The sequence below is a fragment of the Fundulus heteroclitus genome, chromosome 6 (assembly GCF_011125445.2).
Source record: "Fundulus heteroclitus isolate FHET01 chromosome 6, MU-UCD_Fhet_4.1, whole genome shotgun sequence".
In the NCBI taxonomy this organism is placed as follows: Eukaryota; Metazoa; Chordata; class Actinopteri; order Cyprinodontiformes; family Fundulidae; genus Fundulus; species Fundulus heteroclitus.
The window spans coordinates 22,129,199-22,156,208 of NC_046366.1; the positions used below are offsets into that span (position 1 = coordinate 22,129,199).

Sequence of the window (27,010 nt, forward strand, 5' to 3'; positions counted from 1 at the left end):
CAAACAATTGCAGTCTACCCAAATAAGACGTATGCAAACGATCAAACACATTTTGCTTGTAAAGACTTACAACTATTTGTTTTGTCAGCGAGGCGCCTTTCTGATATTGCTGAAAGCACTTGAAAGTATAAACCTTACCAATGTGATACTTTTACTGTTCCAGTTGACGCAACTTCTCGGAGCTTCTAGCTAGCTTCTTTTCATAGCTTGCCCCTGCTACTCGCTTCACCAGATTCCCCTTAACACCTGGCGGAAAACTAAACCAAGTTAGCGTCTGTCTAGTAGGCGTTGAGATCCGGCGCCTCGGAACAGTCAGCGAAGAGCATATGCATTCTTAAACCCCGGGAAAAGTTCTGCTTTTCTCAAACACCCACACACTAATTCAGTTCAGGCAAAGGCAATTCATTAAAATCTAAGCTGTGGATCTATTTTAACTACTGACTGACTGGCAGTTTCTATTAACCATTTGCATGAATATTAAAATGAATACAATCTGAACGCTAAGCACAGTGTTCCCTTATAAGTTCTTCCGTTTTGCGATTGAACAATGGTTCACTGAGAACAGTTTCCAAAGGGTGTTTTGGCTGACACCCGTCACTGAGATTCTCAGGAAGCAATAATCTCACTCTTTGTCTTTAAATGGTCAGATTCAGTTCACACCATTATTGTTGTTGCCTTCCTCTGCAGCAATAAACTTGATCTCTGCATTGGCAGTCCTTGAAGCCATGCTACTATCCCTGACCTTGTGTTTAAACAGGAAGGGGAAGGTTTTCCTGAAGGATTTTTGGAAGCTGGCTCCCATAAAGCCATAAACTATGGGGTTGACGGAGGAGTTGGCGTAGGACATGCAGTTGGCCCAGGTCTTGATCTTGTACATTGTGTAGTTGGGTTGATAGTTTGGACAGAAGGATTGGAAAAGCACAAAGATCTGGATGGGTCCCCAACAGATGGCGAAGAGGAGGACGATCACCACTACCATCTTTGAGACTTTGCTCCTGATGCTGATCGTTCTCTCAGACAGGAGGTTGACCTGAAGAGGAAATCAGATCATGAGAGTTGTTAAACTTTTTAATTCAAGAGGATGTGTTGCTGATGCTCTTAGTTGGTATGAAGATTATTCTAAAGATACTCATGGCACCATCTCAGAGTGTTTTTTTTTTTTTTTTTAGTTCAGTTTTTTTATTTGGAACCGGAAGTCACATTGTTTTTAATAGGGACTAATGTCAATCTTCTTTATGTTGTGACAGCACTAAAAGAAAATGCACATGTTTAATAAGAAAGTTTTAAATCTTTGGGTGGACATCTCTGTAAACTCTGATAGGCCTGTAATAACTTCTTTTTTACATGGGCAAGTTTGTGCAGACACAATAATTACATTGCAGGGTGTAATTTCACTTCTAGCCAGCAATGAAAAGCATGCACTTATTTTTATCTGCCGGCCTGCTTAGGCTCGACGATTCTCAGCCATTGTCATTGCTTTCACTGCTCATTTCCTTGGTATTGTTACTGTTAATGGCGGTTACTGCACCTTTTATCTTTCAAATTTTATGTGTTTTCTTTGCAGTTTTTTTTAAAAACATTATTAGCATGTGGGTGCAAAACATTTACCATAAATATGCTTTCACGGTAGTCAGGTCTTATTTTCTCAACTTTCACAAATTATGAAATGTCATGAGGATGAAGAAAATTCAATTAAATTTTATTTATATAGTGCCAATTCACAACACGTCATCTCAAGGCACCTTACAAAGACAAATTCAATCAAACCTTACATACAGATTGGTACAAAATCTGTCAGCAGATTGCATTGAGATTGCATCGAGTCTTGACAAGCAGCATTCACTCCTCCAGAAAGAGCGTAGAGCCACAGTGGACAGTCGTCTGCATTGTCGAATGCTTTGCAGCAATCCCCCATACTGAGCATGCATGAAGCGACAGTGGAGAGGAAAACTCCCCTTTATCAGGAAGGAAAAACCTCCAGCAGAACCAGACTTAGTGTGAACGGTCATCTACCTTGACCAACTGGGGGTTCGAGAAGAGAGAGCAGAGACGCAAAAGCACAGAAGCACACATTGATCCAGGAATCCTTTTAAATGTTATATGGTAATGGCAGATAATCTGCCCCTCTGGATGGTGGCACAGCAAACAGGACACCAGACCAGGTGTACCTACTATGAAGAAAAAAATGACAGTGACAAAATGTTAAAAGTTGAAATAACAACAAACAATGCAAAATTGGGGAAGAGTAGGAGAACTCAGCAGAGTGAGAAAAATAAATCCTGATTACCTCCAGCAGCCTAAGCCTATAGCAGCAACTAAAAATATAGCTCAGGATAACCTATTCCACTCTAACTATAAGCTGTGTCAAAGGGAAATGTTTTAATCTAGTCTTAAAAGTAGACAGGGTGTCTGCCTCACGTACCAAAACTGGGAGTTGGTTCCACAGGAGAGGAGCCTGATAGCTAAAGGATCTGCCTCCCATTCTACTTTTAGAGACTCTAGGAACCACCAGCAGACCTGCAGTCTGAGAGCGAAGTGCTCTGTTAGGAACATACGGGGTAATCAGAGCTCTGATATATGATGGAATTTGATTATTAAGGGCTTTATACGTTAGAAGAAGAATTTTAAATTCTATTCTAGATTTAACAGGAAGCCAGTGATGGGAAGCTAAAATTGGAGAAATATCATTTTCATCAGAACTCATTTTGGATCAGCTGAAGGCTTTGAACTCCATTGTGTGGACTTCCTGATTGTAAAGAATCACAATAGTCCAGCCTTTCAGTAACAAATACATGGACTAAGTAAGTAAAACTTTATTTATATTAGCCCCTCTCAAGATAAAAATCACAAAGTGCTTTACAACAGAAGATAAAAACACACAAGAAAGAAGATTTGAAAAGATTTTTTTAGCAGGCCTTTAAAAGAAACTACTGATATTCCTCCCTTCCTCTGATATCGGAGTCAGAGGAAGGGAGTTCATGAGTCCTGGAGCAACAGAAGAAGAAGCTCTGTCTCCCTTGGTTTTAGTATGGGGGACAATCAGCAGGTCTTGATCTCTGGACTTCAGAGCCCTAATGGGTGTGTAGGGATGTAATGGTTCAGAGATCTACACTGGTGTCTGTCCATGAAGAGCTCTCCAAGTCAAACTTAAGATCTTGAAATGCGCTCTCACCAGGAGCCAAAGAAGTTGCATAAGAAGTGGAGTCACATGACAAAATTAAAAATATCTAGCCTAGCTGCAGTATAATGTACAGACTGCAACCGGTCTAGGGAGGTTTTGGTAAGGCATGGTAAAGTGCATTTGACAAAACAAAAGCATACATTAAAATTTCCATATCAGGACGAGACAATAGGGCTAAGTTTGGCAATGTTTTGCAGATGATAGAAACAGTAGCAAACCGCACTGAGCATGCATTTAGTGACAGTGGAGAGGCAAACTCCCCTTTAACAGGAAGAAACCTCCAGCAGAACCAGGTTCAGTGTGAACAGTCATCTGCCACAACTGAATGGCGTCACAAAAAGACCACTGCAGCACTGAACCAGGAGTACTTTCTATGTGAGAGAGTCAAGGCATTATTTGGCCAATTAAGGGTTTAAAATTGTTATTTCAGAGTAAATCAATGTAAAAACCAGCTACATTTTAGACATTTATACTTTTGTCTTGAAAAATTTACAGGTTTTTAATTTTCTTCTTTTTGGCCATTTTAATATGAGACCGATAACTACAGTATAAACAAACTGGAAACTACAAACTCCACACCTGTACACAATTTGCAGATTTATTTTTAATAAACTGTTAACTGTAGTCAACCAAAACAAAATTGATTTAGAGAGGGGTTTTTTTTTAATTCAGGAGCAAAAAGATAAAAACAATGTCTATTTCAATTTGTCCATACCTGATAATTGTTGTCAACAGGCTCTACAGTGGGTTGACCCACTCTCTTCACCATCATAGAGTAGCAAAAAGAGATTGTGAGCACTGGAAGCAAGTAGGCAGCAATAAACTGGTAGAGGATGAACGCTCTCTCATGCGTCTTGGAGGGAAATCTCTCCATGCAGTATTGCCTTGGACCGTACCAGTAGCCCTCCTCTATCCGCTGGTACATTAAGATTGGGGTGGACAGGATTAAGGAGCCTGGGCAAATCATATGGGCAAACAGTTAAAGATTGTCACACATTTTAAATACGTGATGTTTTTGGATTTTCAATGTTTGTGTCTAGCTGGGAGGCAAAAACAGTACAACGTACCAATCCAAATGCAAACGCTGACTATCATGGCTACTTTTGGGCTGCGGTGACGGAGAGATTTGAGAGGGTAGACTGTGATGTAACAGCGGTCTCCACTCATGGCAGTCAGGGTGATGCATGTGGCTTGCACTGTCACCTAAGAACGAAACACAGAAGAACATACATTATGTTCCTCAAATGTATTAAACACAGCTGATGGTGTGGAGATGGCACCATAGAATATGTATATATATAAATCAACAAAAGGGCACCATACAATGGTTGTCATGTCAAAAAAGGAGAAAGGTAGGAGAGAAGAGGAGGAACTTCCTGTGTAGGCCTTCCTGTGGATAAATCACCTGCACACACCTGCGTGGCAGCTTTGAAGACAAAGGAAGAGACTTTGCTTAAACTCAGCCAAGCAGGTTTAAGCTCATGGTCAAATCACCAGATGCACAACTGGTAAGGAGGAAATGAAGTTACAGTTATTAAGATATTGTTTATTAAAAGGTAGAAGATGAGCTGGAAATTTTGAAGATATTGTAGTAAGGCTTGTGGCTTGGTAATGTTCAGTTTATATTGTGCTTATGGTTGAGTCACAGTGAAAATGCTTGATTTAAAAATGTTTGTTTGGAACTAATTCAGTTTCTGTTTGTCAATTTATTCTTAAAAGGTTTTCAACCTAAACCCTAATCCTAAATCCTCCGACAAACCTGAACACCATTTTCAACAAATAAAACACAATGGGAAAGGATTTGAGTTGTACCTAGTGTCCTTCTTGGTGATGACCCGCCATTTTTCAAGTTTGGCCAGGAGCTGACATAACTTGACAATGGTACAGATAAAAAGTACGAGCATTGAAAATTTGTCTCAACTGATTCTGTGCTGTTTCATTAAACAAATTACAGCTACTTTTTTATTTTTCCAATCCTTTGACTTTTCCCAAAATGTACAATATCGAGAAACTATCCACCTGTGATACTATGCCTTGAAAATTGTGACATTGATGACTGTTAGTCCAAGTTTTTTACTTGCAAAAACTCTATAAGCTTAACATCTTAGCCACTAAGGCTAAACAGGAGGCAAGGGCATCTAGTCCTTTGTGATACTGATATTGCAGATGCTGATATCAGCATAATGACTATGATTCAATATATTGTGCAGCTGTTTTTTTGTTGTTTTTTTTACTTTATTTTATTTCTTCTTAATATTAAACCAGGTAAAACCGCATTTAGATCCAGATCTAATTTGCAAGAGGGACCTGGGCAGAGGATCTGCAACACAACAACCTGGTTATACAGAAGTAAAGCAAATAAAGAAATATACACAAGGTTAAAGCAAGTTACAAAACAGTTTAAAAGCAATGACACAGTTTTATTGGATCACGTTGCTTGTTGCTTGTTTGTAAGTGCAAAGTATTCCCGCTCCTTTGGCTTATTCACTTTCTGTGACATAACAACTATCGACTTCAGCCTTTTTAATTAATTTCACGATACACCAATTTCATGAGACCTATAGCTCTGTGGAAATGCAGCAGAATTATTGAAAGAAAGTCAATACAGGGGTGACAGCAAACGTGTAAACATGGTGGTCTGGACAGAGGAAGCCAAAATGTTACTTTTTCTCTTGAATGCAAAACAGAAACCTAAAAGTCTGACTACATTTTGCCTACCATGAAAAATATTATTGGTAGCATCATGCCATGGCAATGGTTTTCTTAAGCGGGACAGACCAGTTGGACAGAGTTGGTAAAAACATGAATGGAGCAAAAGAAAACCTGTTTAGGGGCTGCAAATGAATTGAGATTTGGCTGTGGCTGTGTGTGGAGGTTCACACACAACCAGAGCTGCATTAGAATATTATATAATATAACATATTAATGTGTTAGATTGGTTGACTAAATCTGTGGCAAGACTCTACAAAGAATGGGGAGAAATTTCTGTCTTTAGACACACAAAGCTGGTAAAACACTGAAAGACAAGCAGTTGGAAGAACAGTGACAAGTTGTTCTAGAAGCTGTTGAATTTTGTAGCCAAATACATTCGTAGTCCACCCTTTTCATAATTTCACCTGTAGTAAACTTTAAAAAAACTATTTTAGTTTTTCACTTGCACACCATAATGTGTTGGTCTATCACATAAAAGCTTGATAAAATACATGGAAGTTTGTTGTTGTCACGTAACAAAATGTGAAAACATTCAAAAGGTAGGAAGATTCTTGGAAGAAACTGGAGGATTGTGTGATTTTTCAAATGTATATCAAAAGCCTGCCATTGTTCTTGCAAGTGTCGTGGTGAACTGCAGAATAATGATCAAATGTAGACTGTTTTCCTATAAAATAAACATAAAGTAAAATAAGTGCTCCACATAGGTGGAAATGGAGGTGACCTTGATGCAAAGAGGCAAACTAAAAAATAGACAATTTATCAACCATATTTAAAATGGGGTCTTTAAATGGTATTGTCTTTAAACAATTTATAAACTGTATGAATTGTCTGAGTATTTAGGTACATGAGAAATAACTATATTTACATTATGTTCTTTTACTGGACCGCTCCAGCACTGATGTCGCTGGAATATATTAATACGAAATTTCAAAAACAATGACCATAAATGTTTTGTAGTTCAAGCGAATGTTAGATCAATATAGTATTGAATCTGCACCATTTAGACATAGTATAATAACTTGTGGGGGACTGGATGGTCTTTAAAAAAAGATATAATTCTTGCCATCTTCTGTCTGTAATCCAGCCTCCTTCTGTGTCTGTCCTGGTGTTATATGTAGTTATGAAGCTGGTGCCCATTACCCTGCAGAGGTTTGGAGCATCAGGGTTTCAAAGGATTAGATGTGAAAGACTGAGAGGGGTTATCTTGAGTTCAGCGCTGAGGCTGCTGAGAAAATGATCTCATTTCTGTGATGTTTATGACCCACAGTGTATAACATCCTGCTTTAATATGTTCAGGGCTTCAAATCCAATTTTTATTAACTCTTTTAAACTGGGAAAAAATATATAATTGTGGGGTATTTATTTAAACCAGACTGTGCTCCTCAGATTATATCAACAGCAAGAGGCAGGGCTGATCCACATGAAGAAGTGCTGCTTTCTTTATTACTGTATTTTACTGCTACATTACACTGAAAATCTCCCTTTCAGCATATTTTTTTTCTTAATAACACTGGTTAAAGTGCAGCTAATGTTTTGAGTCAATATTTGTAATTGTGAAAAGCTGATTGATGATAAGGTTAATGTATGAAAATGAATTGCTAGTATAGTGATTATTTTGGACTGCATGAGAAAAAGTAAACAGAGAATTTCAAAAATACTACAAAAAATGAGCTTGGAACATTTTTGTCATTTTAATGTCCATCTTATAAATTATTCAGGAGAAAATAAAATAAAGAAAAATTAAATAAAGTAGTCAGGCTATAAGCGTCTCTTTTTGTGCTAAAGAAGTGTGCCAGATAATAGGTCAGTGTTTTATTTTTTTGTGTCTTTTTTATTTGTTTTAATTGTCCCCAGATTTAAGGTACATTTAGAGAAATCCATGAGAATCCTCATTCTGTTGACTGCTTAACTTCTCAGTCAGCATTTACCTCATTGACAAATCCCCTTTACCTCTTCCACTGATCAAATATCAAAAATCATCAGATCCAAATATGAAGTTCTGGTCCTGGTGAACAGAATTAGAGGGTAATATGTTTGTTGCACTAAAGCTGCAACTAGCAAACAATACTGGGCGAAATAGAGCAAAAAAAAATCTCGATATTTTTAGGCAGCTTGCCGATATACAATATTTATCTTGATATGTTTTTCTTTTTGTAAAGTAATTCTAAAAAGGCATCTCTGAATTAAAGCTTCATCCCAAATGTGTCACAGGCACATTTTTTAACAAACAGCTGTAGATAAATATGAGAAACAGCTGAAAAATAACCTACTGGAACACATAGAAGTATAATCATAATATAAGATAGACCATCTCGATATAAATGATACAGTCTGATCTTCTGTTTCTTTTTAAAAAATCTGGATATTTTTTAAATCTCAATATATTGCCCAAGCCCTACTCACTGCCCTGCACAGATAAGCAGGTATGGCTGAATGGAAAGTTGATAACATTTTATCACTCTGACATATCAGACTTAACTGTTTTAGGTCAGTTAGAATTCAGGTTTATTTCTATTGACTAAATGCAAGTCAATAGAAATTGATCAAAATGTAAAGACTTTTAGATAACATTCTTCAAAGTTATAGATGCAGACAGCGGACAGGTCAAATTATGGCAAAAACAGGCAACACAGATACAACCCCTCCTGCTACATAACCGACCAGATCAATATTCCGTAAGCTAATTGAATTAGTAAGAAATAAGCAAATATTCAATATTTATTTAAGACCTGCACTGGACTTTCTTCATGAGTCCTCTATGGTTGTCTGCTGTGTTGGTTGTTATGGGTTGCCTTATATGCTTGTTATTTCTTTTTTTCTTGTTTTTCAATTTCCGACATAAATGTAGCCATCTCTCATGAGGTACAAGCTTAAACACTGCCGGAATGGACACGTTGAAGAGTCGATATGTCCTTTAACACATAAAACTACTTTTGTAACACAAGAACAGTAACTACAAATTTCTGAACCATATAAATGTAAACTGCTTTGCAAGATGGATTCATTATCAAGGACAAAACACGTCTCATGAAATTTGCTGCTGCATTACAGCGATTCATTCGGGTTTGAGCAGGGTAATGTCTGATTCCAGACATGACATTACCTTGAAGATTTGTTCAGACTATAAAGGCCTTTATTCAGCTTTTAGAAAGGCAAGAAAATGCATGGAGAAAAAGTGTGAACTGAGTAAAGAGGAGGGTTCAGATTCATACCTCGGCCCAGTGTGAGAGAATTTTGAGCCCCTGTAGATGGACAAATTGGCTTCTTTCTGTCATTAAAGTCTCCCATTGCTCAAGCTATATCTCTGAATCACCTGGGAAACACTCTTCCATCAAATCGAAGCCTCTTCGAGTAACTGCAATTGCAGTCCACCAATCTGCAGTTAGATCAGGACAAACTTCTTTGAAGAAGAGATGACCACGTACAGTCTGGGAAATAAGTCAGCATTCACGGGGCTAGAGTTCTCCTTTCAAGCTGTCAGGAGCATTTCTCCTTATAAGATATGAAATACCCACCACCTCCAGGATGGACTCTCCGCAGACATAATTGTGTCCCATCATCCAGTCCCAAAAAAAATAATTAAATTTTTAAAATAGTAAATAGTATAAAATACCAACACTAATACTAATATTAAGACAATAGCTTTACATTGTCTTATGTAAAGCTATTGTCTTATGAAAAGAGAAAGGAACTCATATAATAATGCTTTGTTTACTATTTTTTGTTGTCCAGCAAAGACAGGAGTTCTTCTTTTTCCATGTGGTTTTTTTAGGGGATTTGATAGTAGCGCATGTCAGAGTGGTTCTATTCTGAATAAAGCCAGGAGCATGTAAATGCACACTATGATCGGATTAATTGATTGTGTTCCCATATAAACGGTACGATCAGATTATTTTTGGGTTTCTAATGTGAATACATTTCAATCTGATTGTGGAATTCTATGCATGTAAATATAGCTATTGTCACCAATTTTTGGATTGAACCCTTTTTGCTATCCATTCAGTTCATTCCTTTGTTTTATTATAACATCCCTGGTGCTTTTCTTCTGCATTTCAACTTATTATTTTTTGCTCTGAGTTGCAGCTTTTGGCTATAGTTATTCACTGTAGTTTTTATATATTTAGGAAACTGTCTTTCCTCGAAGTCTACGTTCTCATGATCGATGGGTGTTTGTATTCTGATCAGTTTTGAATTGTTGTTATGTATTGAGATGTTTTTTTTCCACTAATTAGTCTCCTTCCCTCAGTCACCCTGGTTTTCACTTTTCCAGAGCTGTTCTTCATCTATCTGGTTAAGCTTGCGTGACCTCAATGCCGCTCTTCACCCATTCCTCAGTATTCAACCTGTTCGCTTTTATTGATTTAACTTTTGTTCTGCACAAACATCCATGGTGGGCGGTGCTCTGTTTTCTCCTGTTTTCCTCTTTCTCCTGGTTCTCTTTTTCTCTGTCGGATTGAATTCTGATGATTTATGGGGTTTGTTTCTGGTTTGTATGCTTTTCTGGCTTCTGTGTCTTTGCTTCCCCAGGTCCCTGTGTATTCAGGCTATCAATCGTTTTCTCCTGTTTCCTCCATTAAACTTCAGATAGCTGCCTTTCTTCACAGCTGCAGCTTGTTACCATTCAAGCACCTGTTGAATGGTAACAGCCCAGATGCTCAGACCCTTCTATTTGCCTTTAAGCCTCCCTCAGTCCTGGGGTCTCCTGCCTTATAAGTTTTTCCTCAAATGATGAATCAATCGTTTTAAGACTGGATGTGGGTCTCCATTTTCATTGGTAAGTGTAGCCAAATGAAAGTCTGCATTTGGCGGAGATGACGTAGTCATCACAACTGGCAAGTATTGAGTTCTAGGTAAGTGGAACGCAGTATTAAGATGGGCTCTTTGTAAATTCTTTACAGCTTTGTTCGCTGATGTTTTAAGGGTGCTGGGAAGTCAACAATGACTCTTAAGTTCTCTCTTGCTCTTCTCTCTTGTCATGTTCTTCTGACCTCCTTCAGGAGATTTTGAAGATGTTATTTGTCTGTGACACACAGTTTAGTTGGCTGCATGCTCTTTTGGAAAGCCATTTTATTGCACAACCCAAAACGCACTCTCAATCTGCAGAATCATCATAGCTGACAAATCAAGAAATTAATTTTCTGTACTTATATATTTGTGATAATCTCACTCAGTATTTTTATCTTTTAAATGTTTGTACCATTGAAAGAGATTTAAAAAAAAAAAATACATGAATTGTGTATTTAGTGGAAACAGTAAAGCAATGTATAGTAAGATTTCTAATCTGGTGAGACATTTTGGTACTGAAATATAAATATGAATGCAATTTAAAAAAATTAACCTGACCTCTTGCCCCTTCCATCCACCATTCATGGAGATAACGCAACCCAATGCATAACAGAATGGTTAAAAGAAATTGAGCCAATATTTTGGATTAAGAAGACTGTTGAATGCATTTGTCATGTGCCAAATGCAGAGCGGCGTCATGACAAATATAAAGTCCTTTTTATATAGAAAATAAGAAAAAAAACAGACAAAGCTCAGGAACTTGGCTTGAAAACACAGGCAGAGAACCATGCAGAACAATAGGGCATGGAGGCATGAGCGGTATCACGGACATGGAGAAGCCAGGGAAAGTTTCCAGCAATGACAACCAACTGTTTAAACACAGAGAAGGCATGACAAGCAGGTGAGAGTAGTCAGGAGGAACGAGAAACGGCTGAGCTCAATGAGAGCTGATGGAGGGAACAGTAAATGAGCAGGAGCAGAGCAGAATAATCCAAAAATGTACCCGATGATGAACCAACCTAATCCACAAACGTAGAACTAAAACGGGAGCAATGAGAACACAGGAAAGAAATTGAGATGATAAAGACACTAAACACAGGAGGATCATGTTACCTGCTGCAGAAAGGCAACAAATTTGCACATGAAATTGCCGAAGATCCAACCAGGGAGAGGATAGAGAGTGGCAGTGAAGGGGACGCAGCACACCAAGAAGATTATGTCGGTGGCAGCCAGGTTTGCTGAACAAGAGGAAAAGTGGATGTCAGGTTAACAGTCCGCACTAACAAGACAGATACGTTTATTAATGGCTCTCTACAAACAGCTTCTTATACAAGCAGCTTTAACTATCTATCTATCTATCTATCTATCTATCTATCTATCTATCTATCTATAATATATATTATTTTTTTATTTTTTAATGATTGTTTCTGTTACACAATTGCTCAAATAGGTACTGTCTATGTCTCTATATATGTCTGTCTCTGTATCTCTGTCTCTCTCTCTCTGTCTGTCTCTGTCTCTCTCTGTCTCTCTCTCTCTGTCTGTCTCTGTCTCTCTCTGTCTCTCTCTCTCTGTCTGTCTCTGTCTCTCTCTCTCTGTCTGTCTCTGTCTCTCTCTGTCTCTCTGTCTCTGTCTCTCTGTCTCTCTCTCTGTCTCTGTCTCTCTCTCTGTCTCTCTCTGTCTCTGTCTCTCTCTGTCTGTCTCTGTCTCTGTCTCTCTGTGTCTCTCTCTCTCTCTCTCTCTCTCTCTCTCTCTCTCTCTCTCTCTCTCTCTCTCTCTCTCTCTCTCTCTCTCTCTGTCTCTCTGTGTGTCTCTCTGTCTCTGTCTCTGTCTCTCTGTGTGTCTCTCTCTCTCTCTCTCTCTCTCTCTCTCTCTCTCTCTCTCTCTCTCTCTGTCTCTCTCTCTCTCTCTCTCTCTCTCTCTCTCTCTCTATGTGTGTCTGTATGTATGTATGTATGTATGTGTGTTTTATTTCTGTTGCACAATTGCTCAAAACCAAACTGGTACTTTGTTGAAGAAAATGTTAACAGTAGTCTACAGTAGTAGATTTTAACAGTAACTTCTTCATCTATCTTAACCAGATAGATGAAGAAGATTTTAACAGTATTTAACCTTTTTTGGCAGGAGTCTTATCAGCTTCCCACATCTTGGCCTGACAAATAGCACCCAGGCATGACTAAAATCTCCTTAAACCTTGTGGGATTCCAAAGGATATTTATGGCTTAAAACAACATGCTGGTTTGTGTTTGCTTTTCTTCACGTGCATCTGAGGTTATTGCATGAAGTTCTGAATAAAAACACCAGATTTTCATTTTGAAACAATGCACTCAGGTGAGAAAAATATATGTTCTGAAGAGTCTTCTGAAGAGGACTGTGGATAAGAGATGTCCTCACAATCTGTGAGATTTTGGGAACTTTCGTGACGCAGAGTGCGCAAATATCACTAAGACGTGTGTTGCTGACGCTCACCATAGAAGACCGAGTGCTGAAATTTAATTAAAATCTGCTTCCACAAAATATTACCTTAAGACTGTGCAAACCTATGTAACCAGGTTATTCTTGATATTCTGAAAAAAAGGGTAAACAACCCTCATTTAGGATTTCGAAGTTTAGAAGTATTAAGTAAAACAGTGCAGATTAAGACTCAGTCCAACCATGTTTTTAAGTAACCATATTTTTTTTTTTATCTTTTAGCTTTCAGTCTATATTTTTGCCCTTTCTGCTATTCTTACATTAAAAAATATCAATTTTATGAATCAGAAAAAAGACTACATCTTACAGTATTTCGCATTATGCCAAATAATACAAAAAAGATAAATTCTCATTCTCTCAAATTAAGTAAAACTAGTGAAAACTAAAATTAGTTTTTAGACAAATTTATCTCTGTCACACAATGGATTCATCTTCAATATTTGCTTAAAATGTGTAAGGTGATGCTAAATGAATTCTGACCAGAAGAAAAAAAAAATAGAGGAATCAACTCAAATCCTTGTTTTTGCCCCTATTAATAACATAAGGCTAGAAGGACTGTATCATTTTACAGCAATTATAGAATGTGCAACATGTCACATTATGAAGAAGAGTTAAAGTAACAGTCAAAATCTTTTGTTGTGTTTAAAGGTGTAAACAAAACTCTTGCTGTTTCAGGTCAGCCTGAAAGTGGCCTGTTTTAGCCTACAAATATAGTTTTAAACTGAGACTGGTCTTGAGCCTATGCAACAATGAGGACATTTAAATTTTTTTTTTAATTATTTACTGTTTTATTTATGCTTCTAAAAGATGGAAAAACTGCCCTATTGCTAATTGGCCCAATGTGTGTGTGAATGCCCCATAGCATTGCAACTTGTATATAAATAGGATTTTTACACACAAAGGAAAAGATCACTATGTACATGCACCAATCAGGCATAACATTATGACCGGCATTGGCACTCTCACTGGTCTGCTGGTGTGACTAATGCAAAACAAACTGCAATGGACCTTGTATTCTCATGCCTTTTTTTTTTTTTTTTTTTTCAGAAGCAATTTTATCAGCAATTTGAGCAACAGCAGCTGGTTTCACTCCCCGTGGGAATCAGCCCTGTCAAACCTTCTCAAATCATGTCCATTTTTCCTCATTCTAACACATCCATCTTTAAGAAAAAAAATCTTTCCTTTGTTACCTAATACTGTATGTCAACCTCTGACAGGTGCTATGATGACAAGATAATTATTTCTATTCAGTGGTTCTTATTAGCAGTTTCCAATTTTCAATTTGTGATTCTTTTAGTTAGTAATTTTCTTAAAATTACATTAATGGTTTCTTTGCTGCCTTTTTAGTTGGTGAAGTGTAATTGTTTTTTTAACTGAGGCTGGGAGAAAATCCAAGAACAACCTTCATGTTTTATTTTTTACAGCAATGGTGTTACCTTTCCTTGTCAACCACATTTACACATGAACATATGGTGTCCACTTTATGTTGTGAACAACTTATATTCTAAGTTGTGAATAAAACAGGTATTCATCTTCCTGTAACTTTTTAAACACATTTGGATGGTTCAGATGAACAACAGTTATTTTTCTGAGTTAAAACCCTCTACATTACAACAACATAATTTATTAATTAGCATTTTAAATAAATTGTTTAACATCTATATTAGGGACACAAGATGGATGAATTAAGACTGAGATAAAATTTGTTATGTAATTATTTGGTATTGTTAAAACCCATTGTTCATTTTGTGTTTGATACCAAGTGTAGCGGATGTCAGACAATGTACAAACAGGCAGTTTTGATTGCATATTCAATCAAATATTTTTGAAGGAAGTTTCCTTTGCCTTGCCAGGGATCAATTCGATCACACTTCTAAAAAAGCAGCGACATTCTGGGAGTTTGTTTATTAGATTTATTTAAGTAATTTCTTAGAATCAAGACTTGTGCTGCATCTATTAGTATTCATTCCATGTTTTTTTTTTCCTTATAATTTGAGTTAGGAGTACAATTAAAAACTAAATTTTAGCACCAATTCTACCAAGCAGGTTTTTGGCGAGTGTTTATAGAAATTTTTGACCATTGTTTCTAATACACATTTGTGAGGTCAGACACTGATGTTGGATGTGAAAGCCTGGTTCCCAAGCTCTGCTCTAATTTATCCTAAAGGTGCTCTTTTGGGTTAAAGTCTAGAATCTGTGCAGGCCAGTCAGGATTATTTCACACTAAATTTTCTAGTTCGTGATAACTTTGCTTTGTGCACTGGTGCGTTGGAAGGGATCATTGCCAAACTGTTCCAACAACCCAACCTCACTATCTTACTACTTTGTCCAGACATGTGCTGAATACAAGAGAGTGTTGTTAAACGTAGAATACAGTGCTTAGAAATTATCCATATCTTTCTCGTCGTCCTTTTTGACCACTTGCCTAGAGGACTTTCTTTTCAATTCTTCTCCTGACTTGTACCTTTTTGCAATGAGTGTTATCCTTTGTAACATGTTCATGATATTCATGTTAATGAAAGTCACTTGACTTCATGTTGGGTGTGAACTCAAAAAGACTGAATGTTGAAATTTAATTTAATTTAAAATTAAATTAATAGGTGATTCAACAAAGAGCTAGTTTAAGGGTGTGCACATCAGTGCAAACATGCTATTCCCGCTTAACGGTGTGTTTACAGCATATTCTTTCAAGAACCACTATCTTGGGTGGTTAAAAAACCTACCAAGCTAGTTAAATGCTTTTTTTTTTAATTACGACATGAAATGTTTGGACAAAAGCCACTGACTAATTTCATGTCATTTATTTCAGTCTGATCCAATCAAGTTGAAATCCATGCGTGACACATGGTGCAACATTAGCTCAGCCTCCTGCATTTGATATCGGGTACCTAGAGGCTGCTTCAGATTCAGCATGTGTTCATTTGATGGCTATAAGCAGTATCTTCCACATTCCATGGCTGTGGGTCTTTACACCTACACTAAATGATACTTAAATACAAAATCTAAGCTGTTGTAAAAAATGCCCTGGAAAAAAAAAGAAACATTGATGCTTTGATAGCGTATCGGTCAGAGATTTGCACACCTCTTCCTCCTCCATCTATCATTGCAGCAAACATGCCAAACACCATTCCGGTTTGATTTAATAGCTGATCTAATCACATTGTCATTGCTGAACCATTTTGTTGAAGGGATAGGCAGATGTTGTGGTTGTTAATGAAATCATGCTGAATATTACACTGTGGCCTTGGGATATATTAACCCAGATCAAATTCTTCTCACATCCAGGCTGCAATATGCAAACACAGACACAGACACACACAGTTCATGTGCTTGGTCACATAACTGCAAAAACATTATATCAATTCACATTTATGTGACCACATGTTTTTTTCTATTTTTTTTTCCCCTCTTCTGCGGAGGAAACCCTGTTAAATAAATCACTTCACCTATAGCTTGGTAATGGCTCACGTCAAATACCTGCTAGATTCAAAGATCTGTGTGCTCTGAATACTAAAAAGAAACAAAAAAAGAAAACAGTGGATGACCTTGTTTTATTTTGTTGTTTTGCAGCTATTTTATGCTGATCTTTGTTTTAATAAAATGCAAAGATCTACTGAACTAATACAATTAATAATTCTACTAATTTAAATCATAATGATTGAAATGAAAAGAATCAACATGGCACGCACAGAACGTTTCGAGAAACCACCTTTGTTTCATCAAAACCTTGAAAATCTTCTCCTAAAAAGATGTAAAGTTAATCTTGTTTTACACTTGAAGCTGTTGACGTATACATCTTACCAGCTTGTTGCCATTAGCTGTAGCTCTGAAATCATGACAGACCTCTTTTGGGATTTCGCCTCTTTCACGAGACATCTTCATTTGCATTTCTTTAAAAGATTTAAACAATTAAATTAAATTATACTGATAATGCTATAACTGTGAAAAAGTCAAATTTGCTAATGTATCTGTGTGTGTCTTTCAGTGTTTCTGATTGTGGAGCTCTTAATTTGGCTTCAGAGGTACTAAATAAAGTGTCCAGTAAGTTTGTTTTTGGAATGGTTTTAACTTTAAGAAGAATCAAGAATCTTTACTGTCATTAAGTGTTACCATAATAATAATTTTGATGAGGCAGACACCAACTCAAAATGCACATAGTTACACATAACATACAGACACAATCTGCGAAGATTTACTTAATCTTCTTTTTCCACCAGTTTGGAAAGCTGTAAAAATTCTTATTTAGTAAATTCATGCCGTTTCTGCATGTTGTATGAGCTATTTTTAACATCCTTTGCATTTGTTGCTCCAAATAAAGCATTGCTGCAAATACACCCATTAAAGCTATAGTTCGTAATCCTGTTCAGAAACACTTTTTGTTATATTGGGTGAAATGGTCCTTCCATCCTGACAGTAGTCAATATATTATGTATTTAGAAAAGGGAATGGAAAAAAAATAGATATCTGTGAAAGCTGCAGGACTGTAAAAACCGCCTGACATTCAGTCTGAATGGTTAAAATTCTAAGTTATATTTTTTCTGTATAGCAAATGTCGACGCTTTGGTTTTGTGTTCTCAATGTCCTAAATAACACGGGGGGCTATAATCATTGCAAAAAACACAAGATGCTAATGAACTTAAAGAGAGCATCCTTGCTTTTACTGATTGAATAATTATATTGGACAAAGTGTAAATCACGTCACTTAAAAGTCTTACCTTAGACCAATTGAGATTTGGAAAGTTTTATGTATTTGAAGGCAATACTAGCGGTGAATTCACTTGGTCAAAAGGACCAGAAAGAAGTCAAAAGTCTGAAATAAGTTAATAATCGATGTGTTAATGGGACAAAATAATTGTGCTCCCTGGGATACATTTTCCTTTGTTTATTTTCTCGTATTTTGGTTATTTCTTTAATTTTTTATTTGCTTTTATTTTTGGCATCTCCAGTAACTTAAAGCAGCTACATTCATTGTAGTTATGCAGATAATTTAGAAGAAGATGGTGTAAAACAGAAATTACAAAAAGAAAAGGAAGGAAAATATGTTGTTTGCTATACCTTTCCAGGATCAGCAATAAAATAGAAACATCACATTAAACTGACACTAAGAGGACCAGGTTTTGACTGCATGCCTTACCTAAATACTGACATAAATGTTACTATTCCAGAAGCTGGATGGATATCCTGAAATGCCACCTTTCTTTCAACAGAAGACTCAGATAAGTGAGCTTTTGCAGGCAGTCAGTAAGAAATGATGTTCAATATTGGACATTCAGGGATAAGCAGATATGGCTAAATTATGCTAAGTTTTAACCAACTTACTGTAGACAAGGCAATTTTAAAACTTCCAGCAGAGGAAGGTGGTGGCTTTATAATTTTTCTGTTGCTTTTCTTTTCTAATGTCTTTATTAACACTTCTATCCTGCTTTCTGCTCATTTATTTGCAAAGAAAACTGGTCAATATAATTGGAATGTGCTAACAGAGCGATTTTTAGTCTCTTTTTAGATATTCTCAGGTGCTGACTGGAAAACCAAACTGCTCAGCACAGAGGGGCTGATCCTGGGGACAAAGAGAAAGGGTGGTGACTGATTTCTGCCTAATCCAGTTTTTGATTGAAATTTCTAACAAATATCAGAATGTTTGCAATGGCTGTAAAACAGTTTAACGTGGAAAGGTGATGCTACATGGTTGAAGCAAAAAATTCTGTCTTATTCTTAATTGTATTTATATAAAGTAAACAAGATTACTGTAAAATAATTCTGCTTATTTATATTTTGAAGGGGTTCACACTTGGGGGACAGGTGGAAGACCTTTTTATGACACTGGTTAAAATGTTAGGTGTTTCTTATTTATGTTTCTGTAAAACTCGCTGACTCTACCTTTTAAGTTCAAAACATGTAAGCAGTGTATACTCATTTTTTACCATGTGGCAGTTTTGGATGTCCTCTTTCAATTTTGCTTCACAAAGCCTCACTTACCTATCCCAGAGTTATCAATTGTTCAGCAGCAAAGTTTTGGGAGCACTATTGATTTAACATACCATACCATTTTATTTCTAGAGCACTCTAAAAACAACATAGAAGCTGATCAAATTCCTGCACAAAAAATTTATATATAAAATAAAATGTATACATAAAACACACTATAATGTAAAAAAAGACAAGTTTTAAAAACATCAAAAGACGGAGCCTGAAACGCATCTGGTCCACTGATCTAAGAACATGCAAAGGTATGTAGGGGTTGAGCAGTACAGATAAATAGTGGGGGGGGGGCAGCCCATTTGGACACTTAAAAGCAAAGCAAACAATTTTAAAATGGATTTGAAGCTTAACAGGAAGCCAGTGGAGGGAGGCTAAAACTGGAGTTATGTGCTCACTTTGATTTTTGCTAGTTAAAAATTGTGTTGCAGCATTTTGTAACAGCTGTAGCCGTGAAAGAGTAGCCTGGCCGACAGCAATTAAAAGATAATTACAGTAGTCCAGGTGATTTGCCAGGCTTTAATTGAACAGTTGTGCAAACTCCTGTGTGTGTGTGCTTTTTGCACTAGCAAAACTCATCCCAAAATAAATGACTTCTGAAACGGGTTAAATTATTATCTAGAGAAAATGTATATAACAATAACGGAGTGTTAAAAGCATCAAGTCTAGATTTGTGACGATATTGTTTTAAGAGTGCCTTGCCAAAGTTAGCGACCAGTACTAAAATATTAGCCTAATTACAGAAATGTGGAGAAAAAGTTTATTGGTAACTCAAGATGCTGAAAACATTCAGCCAAGATCTTCACATATGATATCTGGTGCTTGCCGATATTCCCCACAAACTCTGTAAACAATTCATATTCCTTTTTCAGCTGTGAAAAACAGATCCAGTCTGTACTGTCAGTCTGTCAGTCTATACTGCTCCTTACTCCCCCTTGTGGCGGACTGTTTAGCCTTGCAACACACAACCCTGCCCATTGAACAAAGCCCCAGGCTTCTTGAAAAGTACTGCCATCAGACCAGGACCTTTTTCCCGTGAAAATAAAACCATGGAAAGGTGAAATCCTCCCTATGGAAACACGTATTGGACCTTTGAAAGCCCGAGACTTTTAAAAAGCCTGAGGCTTTTGAGGTCTAATAGAAAATGCCCAATTGCTTCTACAAAAAGTATGTGACTTCTGTGTGTTTGCAACATGAATGCAAATAACACACCGAGCTTTGGAAATAAGCTGCTTTAAAACATTGTTTTTTGGGAATGTACGTGCACTTTTCAACAAGATCATGCAAAACCACATTGTACATGTATATATGCAGACAGAAGGTATGTGGTATGACCTGCCTGCAGTCTCAACCTGTTCCCAGGAGGGGATGAATACTGTAGCTGAGAAGTGCAAATACACTGCAAATACAGAAAACTGCTGCGAACACAAAAAGTACTCCAAACACAAAAAAGCTAACACAACACAAAAAAACAACAACACATGCAATGGAAAAAGGACACGAGAAACACAGCAATCACAGAAATTAGACACGCAAAGTGCAAACATAATGCAAAGACAAATGAAGCTGACACACAAACAAATGCAAAGGTAAAAGGCTGCAAGAACTCAGTTAAAACTATATTTGGTAATCCTGTTCAGAAACACTTTTTATTATACTGGGTAAATCGTCCTATCTATCCTAAAGTAGTCGATGCATTATGTATACAGAAAAAGGTATAAATAAATAAAAAATCAATCTCTGTTGGTGCTGCAGGCTTGTTGTGTAAAAACTCTAACCAATAACTGCTCTTCGCACTGAAGAGCAGGGATTTGTAATAGGCTCAACCCCGAATACCGTTATAGAGTAAGGACTCTTTAGCCAAAGTGGAAGTGTGTCAGCGGTCACAATGATAAGTGCAGTCAGTAAGGATATCAACAGAAATGTTCGAAGAGATAATATTACGCACTATGGAGTTAATTTTTTAACCCCTGTAAACCCGGATTTAACTCTCATCATCCATATGCATTTCAGTCACGTAATGAAGTCGGAGTTAAAGGTTGTCTGAATTTGGCACAGCAGTCCAAAGCTCCTTTCTTTTCTACAATAGAGTTCTTACTGTTGACCCGTGAATGTTCAAGGAACAGGAAGTAGCAGCATGCGGTAGAAGCTAATATTAAGGGTATCTAGAATGAGCCATAGTTTTGTTCCAGCTCTCACTCCCCTCTGTCCCTCAAGTTCCGGGAGTATCATCTTATTTATTGGTTATCCTACATGCCAATCATTCTGATGTGCTCACCTATTGCATGTGTGCGTACATGTTCCTTGTTTTTCTCTGCTTGCTGGCTGCGCATGCGCGCTTTAAGTGTTTATGTATCCGGTTTGCTTAGTGGTTAGCTATTCAGTGTAGCTCCGCTGCTCACACTGTGTACTTTGAATATAGCTCTCAACTCTCACGCATTGACCGTGTGACACACGCATTTCATCAATTGCACACGCTCACACGCATTACTTTGAAAATCTCAATCTTACAAGCAAAATCTCACTCTTGAAACGCACGCGTACGGACGCTTCGCGTCATGGCGGAACCAATTTGCGGTACAATGGTTTCCGCACGTCCAGTAGTAGAGGGAACACAGCTGCAAGGACCGCCACCGCGCAAACAAGTTTCCCTCATCCAAAGTGAAACACTTCTACGGGTAGTGTTGCGTGCGAATTAAATGGTAAGTCGTCATGTTTTATCACAAACCGTAACATGAAAGCCAACTTTCGCCATTACTTTCCTTCTTTATCGAATGATGTGAAGTAACACAGTAAGATAGTCCGTTTAAAATAGTGACCGTCTTCAATCGACCAACAGCAACCCCCCACCCCCGTCGGACAACAATCTCACTCTCAACTGTCGTCAAAAGTTGAGAGGTATGCCGAAAGTCGTAAGAAGCAAACCGCGTTCATGTTAATGAGACGAAAAGTAAGCCCTCAGTAGAAAGAAATAAGACCAAAGTGGATTTGGGAGATTTTTTTTCACGCGATCCCCCTGAAGAAAAGTAATGTAAGACGGTCTTGCGTATGTGCAGCTATTCAAAAAGGCACTTGGGGAAACTTCCAGAAACCCCCCCGACCCTATCTTTAAGTAAAGCTGCAGGATGTATATATGCCGCTGTTCTATAATGTAAAAGATTCAGTGTTTAAAAATGGACAAAGGAAAATGTTCCTTTCTTTTATCCAAGTTTACATTCGACCACCGGGTTTGGTCCCATGTGACTTGGTTGGAGGTCGACTCCCCCTAGTGGTCTGGAGCACTTCCCTTTATGTCAAGTTAGTTGTTAGCTTTTCTTAACTTCCTGTTGTTTTAGCTACTTGCAGAATTTTGCCTTTGCGTGTGTTTTTCCGGATTTGTGTGTCAGCATCATTTGTGTTTGTAGCATGTTTGTACATTGTATGTCTAATTTCTGGGATTGCAGCGTTTCTCTTTTGCTGTATTTTCCATTGCATGCGTTTTGTGTGTTAGCCTCTTTTTTTGTGTTTGCAGTGCATTTATGGATTTGCAGTGCATTTGCACTTTTCGTCCACCGTAGGTGAATACAAAAAAGGTTTGTTTTATCTACAATGTTTTTTCAAACATAAGTAGGCTAAATTACACCTTAAATACTTTCTCACTTTGCATATTTCCTGCCAGAACTTAATTTTAGTGTGTAAAAAGTAAAAAAAATAAAAAAATCAGGATGCACTTTAGAAAGTCTAATTATTTCTGCTGATTATTTTTGCAGATATAGACGTTTTAGGGAGTAATTTGTTGTGATAGTAATTCAAACATGTGGTTCACACCACCTGCAACTGAATAAAGGTTTAACAAAATTACCAAATCAAAGACTTTTTGATTTCTTTATTATGAGTGTTACATAAAATTAATCCAGACTTCTTGTTAAATTTGCATTTTCTATATCACTCCAACTTATCCTTTTAGAGTGTTGCACATCAATACCACACTCTTATCTCCCCATGAGTTTCTGTTCCATTTTTCTAATAAAGGTTCACATCATTTCTGCTTACCTATGTAGAAGTTGGTGGCTGTTCGCATCTGCCTGTGTTTGGAAATGACATAGATAACGAGAGAGTTGCCCACCAGTCCGACCAGCATGATGAGAGAGAAGAACAGCGGTACCAGCCAGGCATCGGTCAGAAATGGATGCTGGTTCCCCCCCTCTTCTAAGTCGTATGAACGTTTTCCAAGAGATGCATTTGCTTCTGATCCGTTGAGCCCAACCTGATCCGTGGAGTTCCACATCTCCTCGAACATGGTGTTAAAATAAAGCGAGGGAAGGTGAAATAAATACAGAGGAGAGCAGGTGGTGGATTAGAAGACAGTGTGTGGACTGCAATACTCTTGGTCTGAAACCAGTTTGTCTTGGGGCATAAGACATGAGAAGGGGGGGGAAAAAAAGAGGAAAAAATGTTCCAAGAAGGTCTAAAAACTCCTTTTTGGAGGGTTGAGATTGCAGAGAAATTGGGTAATTCAAGAAAAAAAGTTGAAAGAATGTGTCTGCAAAATGACTTCCAAGTTTCTAAAGAAAATACTAATTTTTTTAAGCCCAAAGTGCAAACATAGTGACAGAATTGACACAGTCACGTGAAGAAGGAGCATTTTTCAGAGCCAGCTGAAGTCATTATATCCCCAGTGCATGACTGAAAGCATGCAGTGTTACTGTCTTGTGAGATCTGCCAGCCACCGATCAGGAATCAGTGTGGAGAGAGGCAGACAGATGTCTTCTCTATGCTTCGTCACAAGAAAAAGAGTCCGCTGCTCATTTAAACCTCCCCTCGCTGCACATCTCTTCTTTCCAGAGAGAACCAAACCTTTTCTATTCATCGCTTTTAAATGCTGCAAGAAGAGAAAAAGAGCAACTTGATGAATCAGAGATGGATAACGTGTAGATCAGTGTAGGAGTTAAGATTTGCTCTCCGGTCCTGATAAAACTGTCCGGGAAAAAAAAAAAGCTTTTGTTTTAAAAAGGAAATAACCTCAAGCATCATCGTTTGTTGCTTGTCCTCCCAGCAGAGCTTGGTGGGATTGTTTTTTTTTTTTTGGGGGGGGGGGGGGGGGGGGGGGCTTCAGCAGAAATCACAGAGAATGTAGTGAGTGAAGGCGATGCTAGCGGCTTTTATAGAATGAGCAAGAGCAAGGACACACAGGCGCATTAGAGAGGGGAGGTGGGCTCACACATACACATACAAAAACTCACTGCACGTGGGCTGCTGAATGACTTTGGGATAAATGTCTTCATGTTCGGGTCTCCTAGCAACATCATCCCTTAATCCGGTTAGATGGAACAAATTGCTATCTAATAAATAAGGACCGGAACCAAAAACTAGAACAAGTACTTACATTTTTACCTCCATAAGAAAGTTTGTGACTAAAATGCTGCAAAAGGTATGCCTGAATAATGAGTGTCAACAGCAAAGAGTAAAAAAAGCACCAAAGAGTAAAAAAAGCACCAATGTCATGCAGAATCTACTTGTTTTCTGCAGTGTCTATTTTAATAAATACTTGTTAATAAAGTGAGACACCCTGCTGTAGTGTTTGTGTTTCTCTAATATGTTTGGGCAAATTCATATTTAATATACATTTTTGCATTACTGAAGAAATATTAACACAAAAAAACATAAAAACTGAAGAAAATATATTTTAAAAAGCCTTGTTTACAGTTATCAATTATTCACATGATAGGAGACAATGAGTAACCACTCCTTGTCATATTTGTTAGTGAGACCTTTAAGCAGGAAACGACTGCAAACAAGAACAAAGGTTTAAAGAAGTTTAGTGAAAATGGGAGGTATGGCTGCAAGCTTTCGGCACGGGAACGGTCCAGGATGGTTCTGAAGCTGAGAGGAAAGTCAGAGGGTGCTATGGAAAGATTTTGGAAGAATCGAGGGTTCTATGAGAGAAGCTTACTGTTGTCTAAGGTGTGGGAGTCCAAAAGAGATGTGACAACACCATGGAGGCTGTGACTGACAGGCTGGGTGTGCGTGTTGCGGAGCTGATGGTCGATAACATCCAATTATTCTGTTTCAGTCGGTTGATAAGCCAGTGGCAAACATTTGAGGGTGGACAGGCAGGTCCTTCAATGTACTTCTCAGGACACGGAGACGGTGGACTGGAATCCTGGAGACGGACTGGTGGCTGACTGGGGGAAAAACATGAAAACAAAGGTAAGTGAACTGCACATGAACGAAAAGTAAGTTTGCTTAGGAGCCGTTATTACCGCACTGAAAGTGATAATTATCTGCCAGAATCCACCCCTCTTTAAGCTCCTCCAAATGGCCCTGATTGAATTCACCTGTGTATGCAGGTGACCACGCCTGGCCGTCAGTCACCCTGCAGGATAGCGGTAAACACACACACACACACACACACACACACACACACACACACACACACACACACACACACACACACACACACACACACACACACACACACACACACACACACACACAGTCTCCATCCGAATACATCTATTGCGTAAGGGCTCTCTAGCCAAAGCGGAAGTGAGTCAGCAATCACCATGATAAGTGCTGTCCGAATAGTGCAGTCAGTAAGGAAGGAGGTAGGAAGAGTAGCCTGTATGCTCCCTCCCGAAGCTAATTTAGCATAGGAACCTCACAATGTCCTTTACCGGCTCTAAGGAATCCGACAAACCTTTGTGTGACATGACGTATAAGCACAGCCCACCTCACGGAAATTAAAGAAAATGGACAGAGAGCTTGTACTTTGTTGTTAATTTTTTTCCCATCATCCATGTGCGTTTGCTTCACATAATGACGTTGGAGTTAAAGGCTGTCCAAAATCGGCGCAGCAGTCCGAAGCTCCTTTGATACCCATGATAGTGTTCTTACTGCTAACCCCATTAAAGGTCAAGGACCAGGAGCTAGAAGCTATAATTAAGGGTATTCAGATGGAGCCCCGACCTGCACTCAGCCCCGTGCATTGAACACTCTTTGCTTTAAAACTCATTTTGAACAGTGAGATTACGGTTCCATTCTTTAAATGCAATTAAACCACATCTCAGAGCTGGCTGTCTGATGACCAATTAGTAGGTCCTCATCAGGATCTTTAGATGATTTTATATCTCAGATATGTTTAGTTACTTTGGGATTATTCAAAACCTGATAGACTTGATGAGCCTCTACTAAAAATACATAGCAGAAGATATTTTAGGAGGGATAGCTGGTCCACAAACCACTTAAAAAAACCTGACATTTCAAATATAGAAAGATTGTATCTGTCTTGTACAAGTCATTTTATAATTCAGTGATTGACGGGTGAAGTTGGCTCCAAAAACAAATATATAAACTAAGTAGTTAAAAAAATACAAAATCCTGATATCCACAGATGGAGGAATTCTTAACTTGGGAGGGAAAACACCATTTTTCTTAAGCAATGAGGAGAAATAAATCGAGTCATTTAAAAAAACAGTTTGCTGAAATTTGTTGGCTGGAGGTGCAAAGTGGTTAGAATGGTGGCAAAAGTAGAAAGCTTGCAACACGTAGTGCCCAATAGCAGCAAAGGGCATGGAGCCTCAGTGCCTGAGTGGAGCACCAGCCCCCGGCAGACAGACACCAGAACCCCCTCAGAGCAGTCGTAGGTCCAACACAGAAGTTTGTAGATTGGCATGAACCACAGAAGCAGCAACCCCCAAGCCAGAGAGGCTGGAGCTCATAAGGAGCAAGGGAAGGAGGGCTTAGTACCGTTCCACCTGGTGGGTTAGCTCCAGGGAGGCCAAGTAGAAGGAATTCCCACCAGAACCCAGGTTGAAATTTGTTTTGTTTTGACTTTTGATAACTACAAATAGGGCTTTATCAGTTATTCTACTCCTTTTTCTATAGGGATTGGCTCCTCACATC

General features: G+C 38.0%; 1 protein-coding gene across 2 annotated transcripts; it reads right to left on the minus strand.

Moving 5' to 3' along the window:
• On the minus strand, positions 1-25,152 carry kiss1ra (KISS1 receptor a). 2 transcript variants are annotated; one of them, XM_021308554.2, is made up of 5 exons: positions 25,059-25,152; positions 11,792-11,916; positions 4,249-4,384; positions 3,897-4,135; positions 1-1,030 (listed from the first exon to the last, which is right to left on the minus strand). In XM_021308554.2, the coding sequence occupies exons 2-5, from the start codon at positions 11,819-11,821 to the stop codon at positions 650-652; spliced, it is 786 nt and encodes a 261-aa protein (XP_021164229.2). In that variant the 5' UTR covers positions 11,822-11,916; positions 25,059-25,152; the 3' UTR covers positions 1-649. The 2 variants fall into 2 exon arrangements, with proteins under 2 accessions (XP_021164229.2, XP_012737997.1); XM_012882543.3 differs by lacking the exon at positions 25,059-25,152 and adding an exon at positions 23,159-23,530.
• Positions 25,153-27,010: the final 1,858 nt, after the last annotated feature.

Excerpts from the sequence above, each read along its gene's own strand:
- kiss1ra (XM_012882543.3), bottom strand. The coding sequence starts at position 23,405 with ATGTTCGAGGAGATGTGGAACTCCACGGATCAGGTTGGGCTCAACGGA. Across the intron at positions 11,917-23,158 it reads AGCCACCAACTTCTACATAG|CAAACCTGGCTGCCACCGAC; the intron begins GTAAGCAGAAAT and ends CCTCTTGTTCAG. Across the intron at positions 4,385-11,791 it reads TTGTTGCCTTTCTGCAGCAG|GTGACAGTGCAAGCCACATG; the intron begins GTAACATGATCC and ends TTTCGTTCTTAG.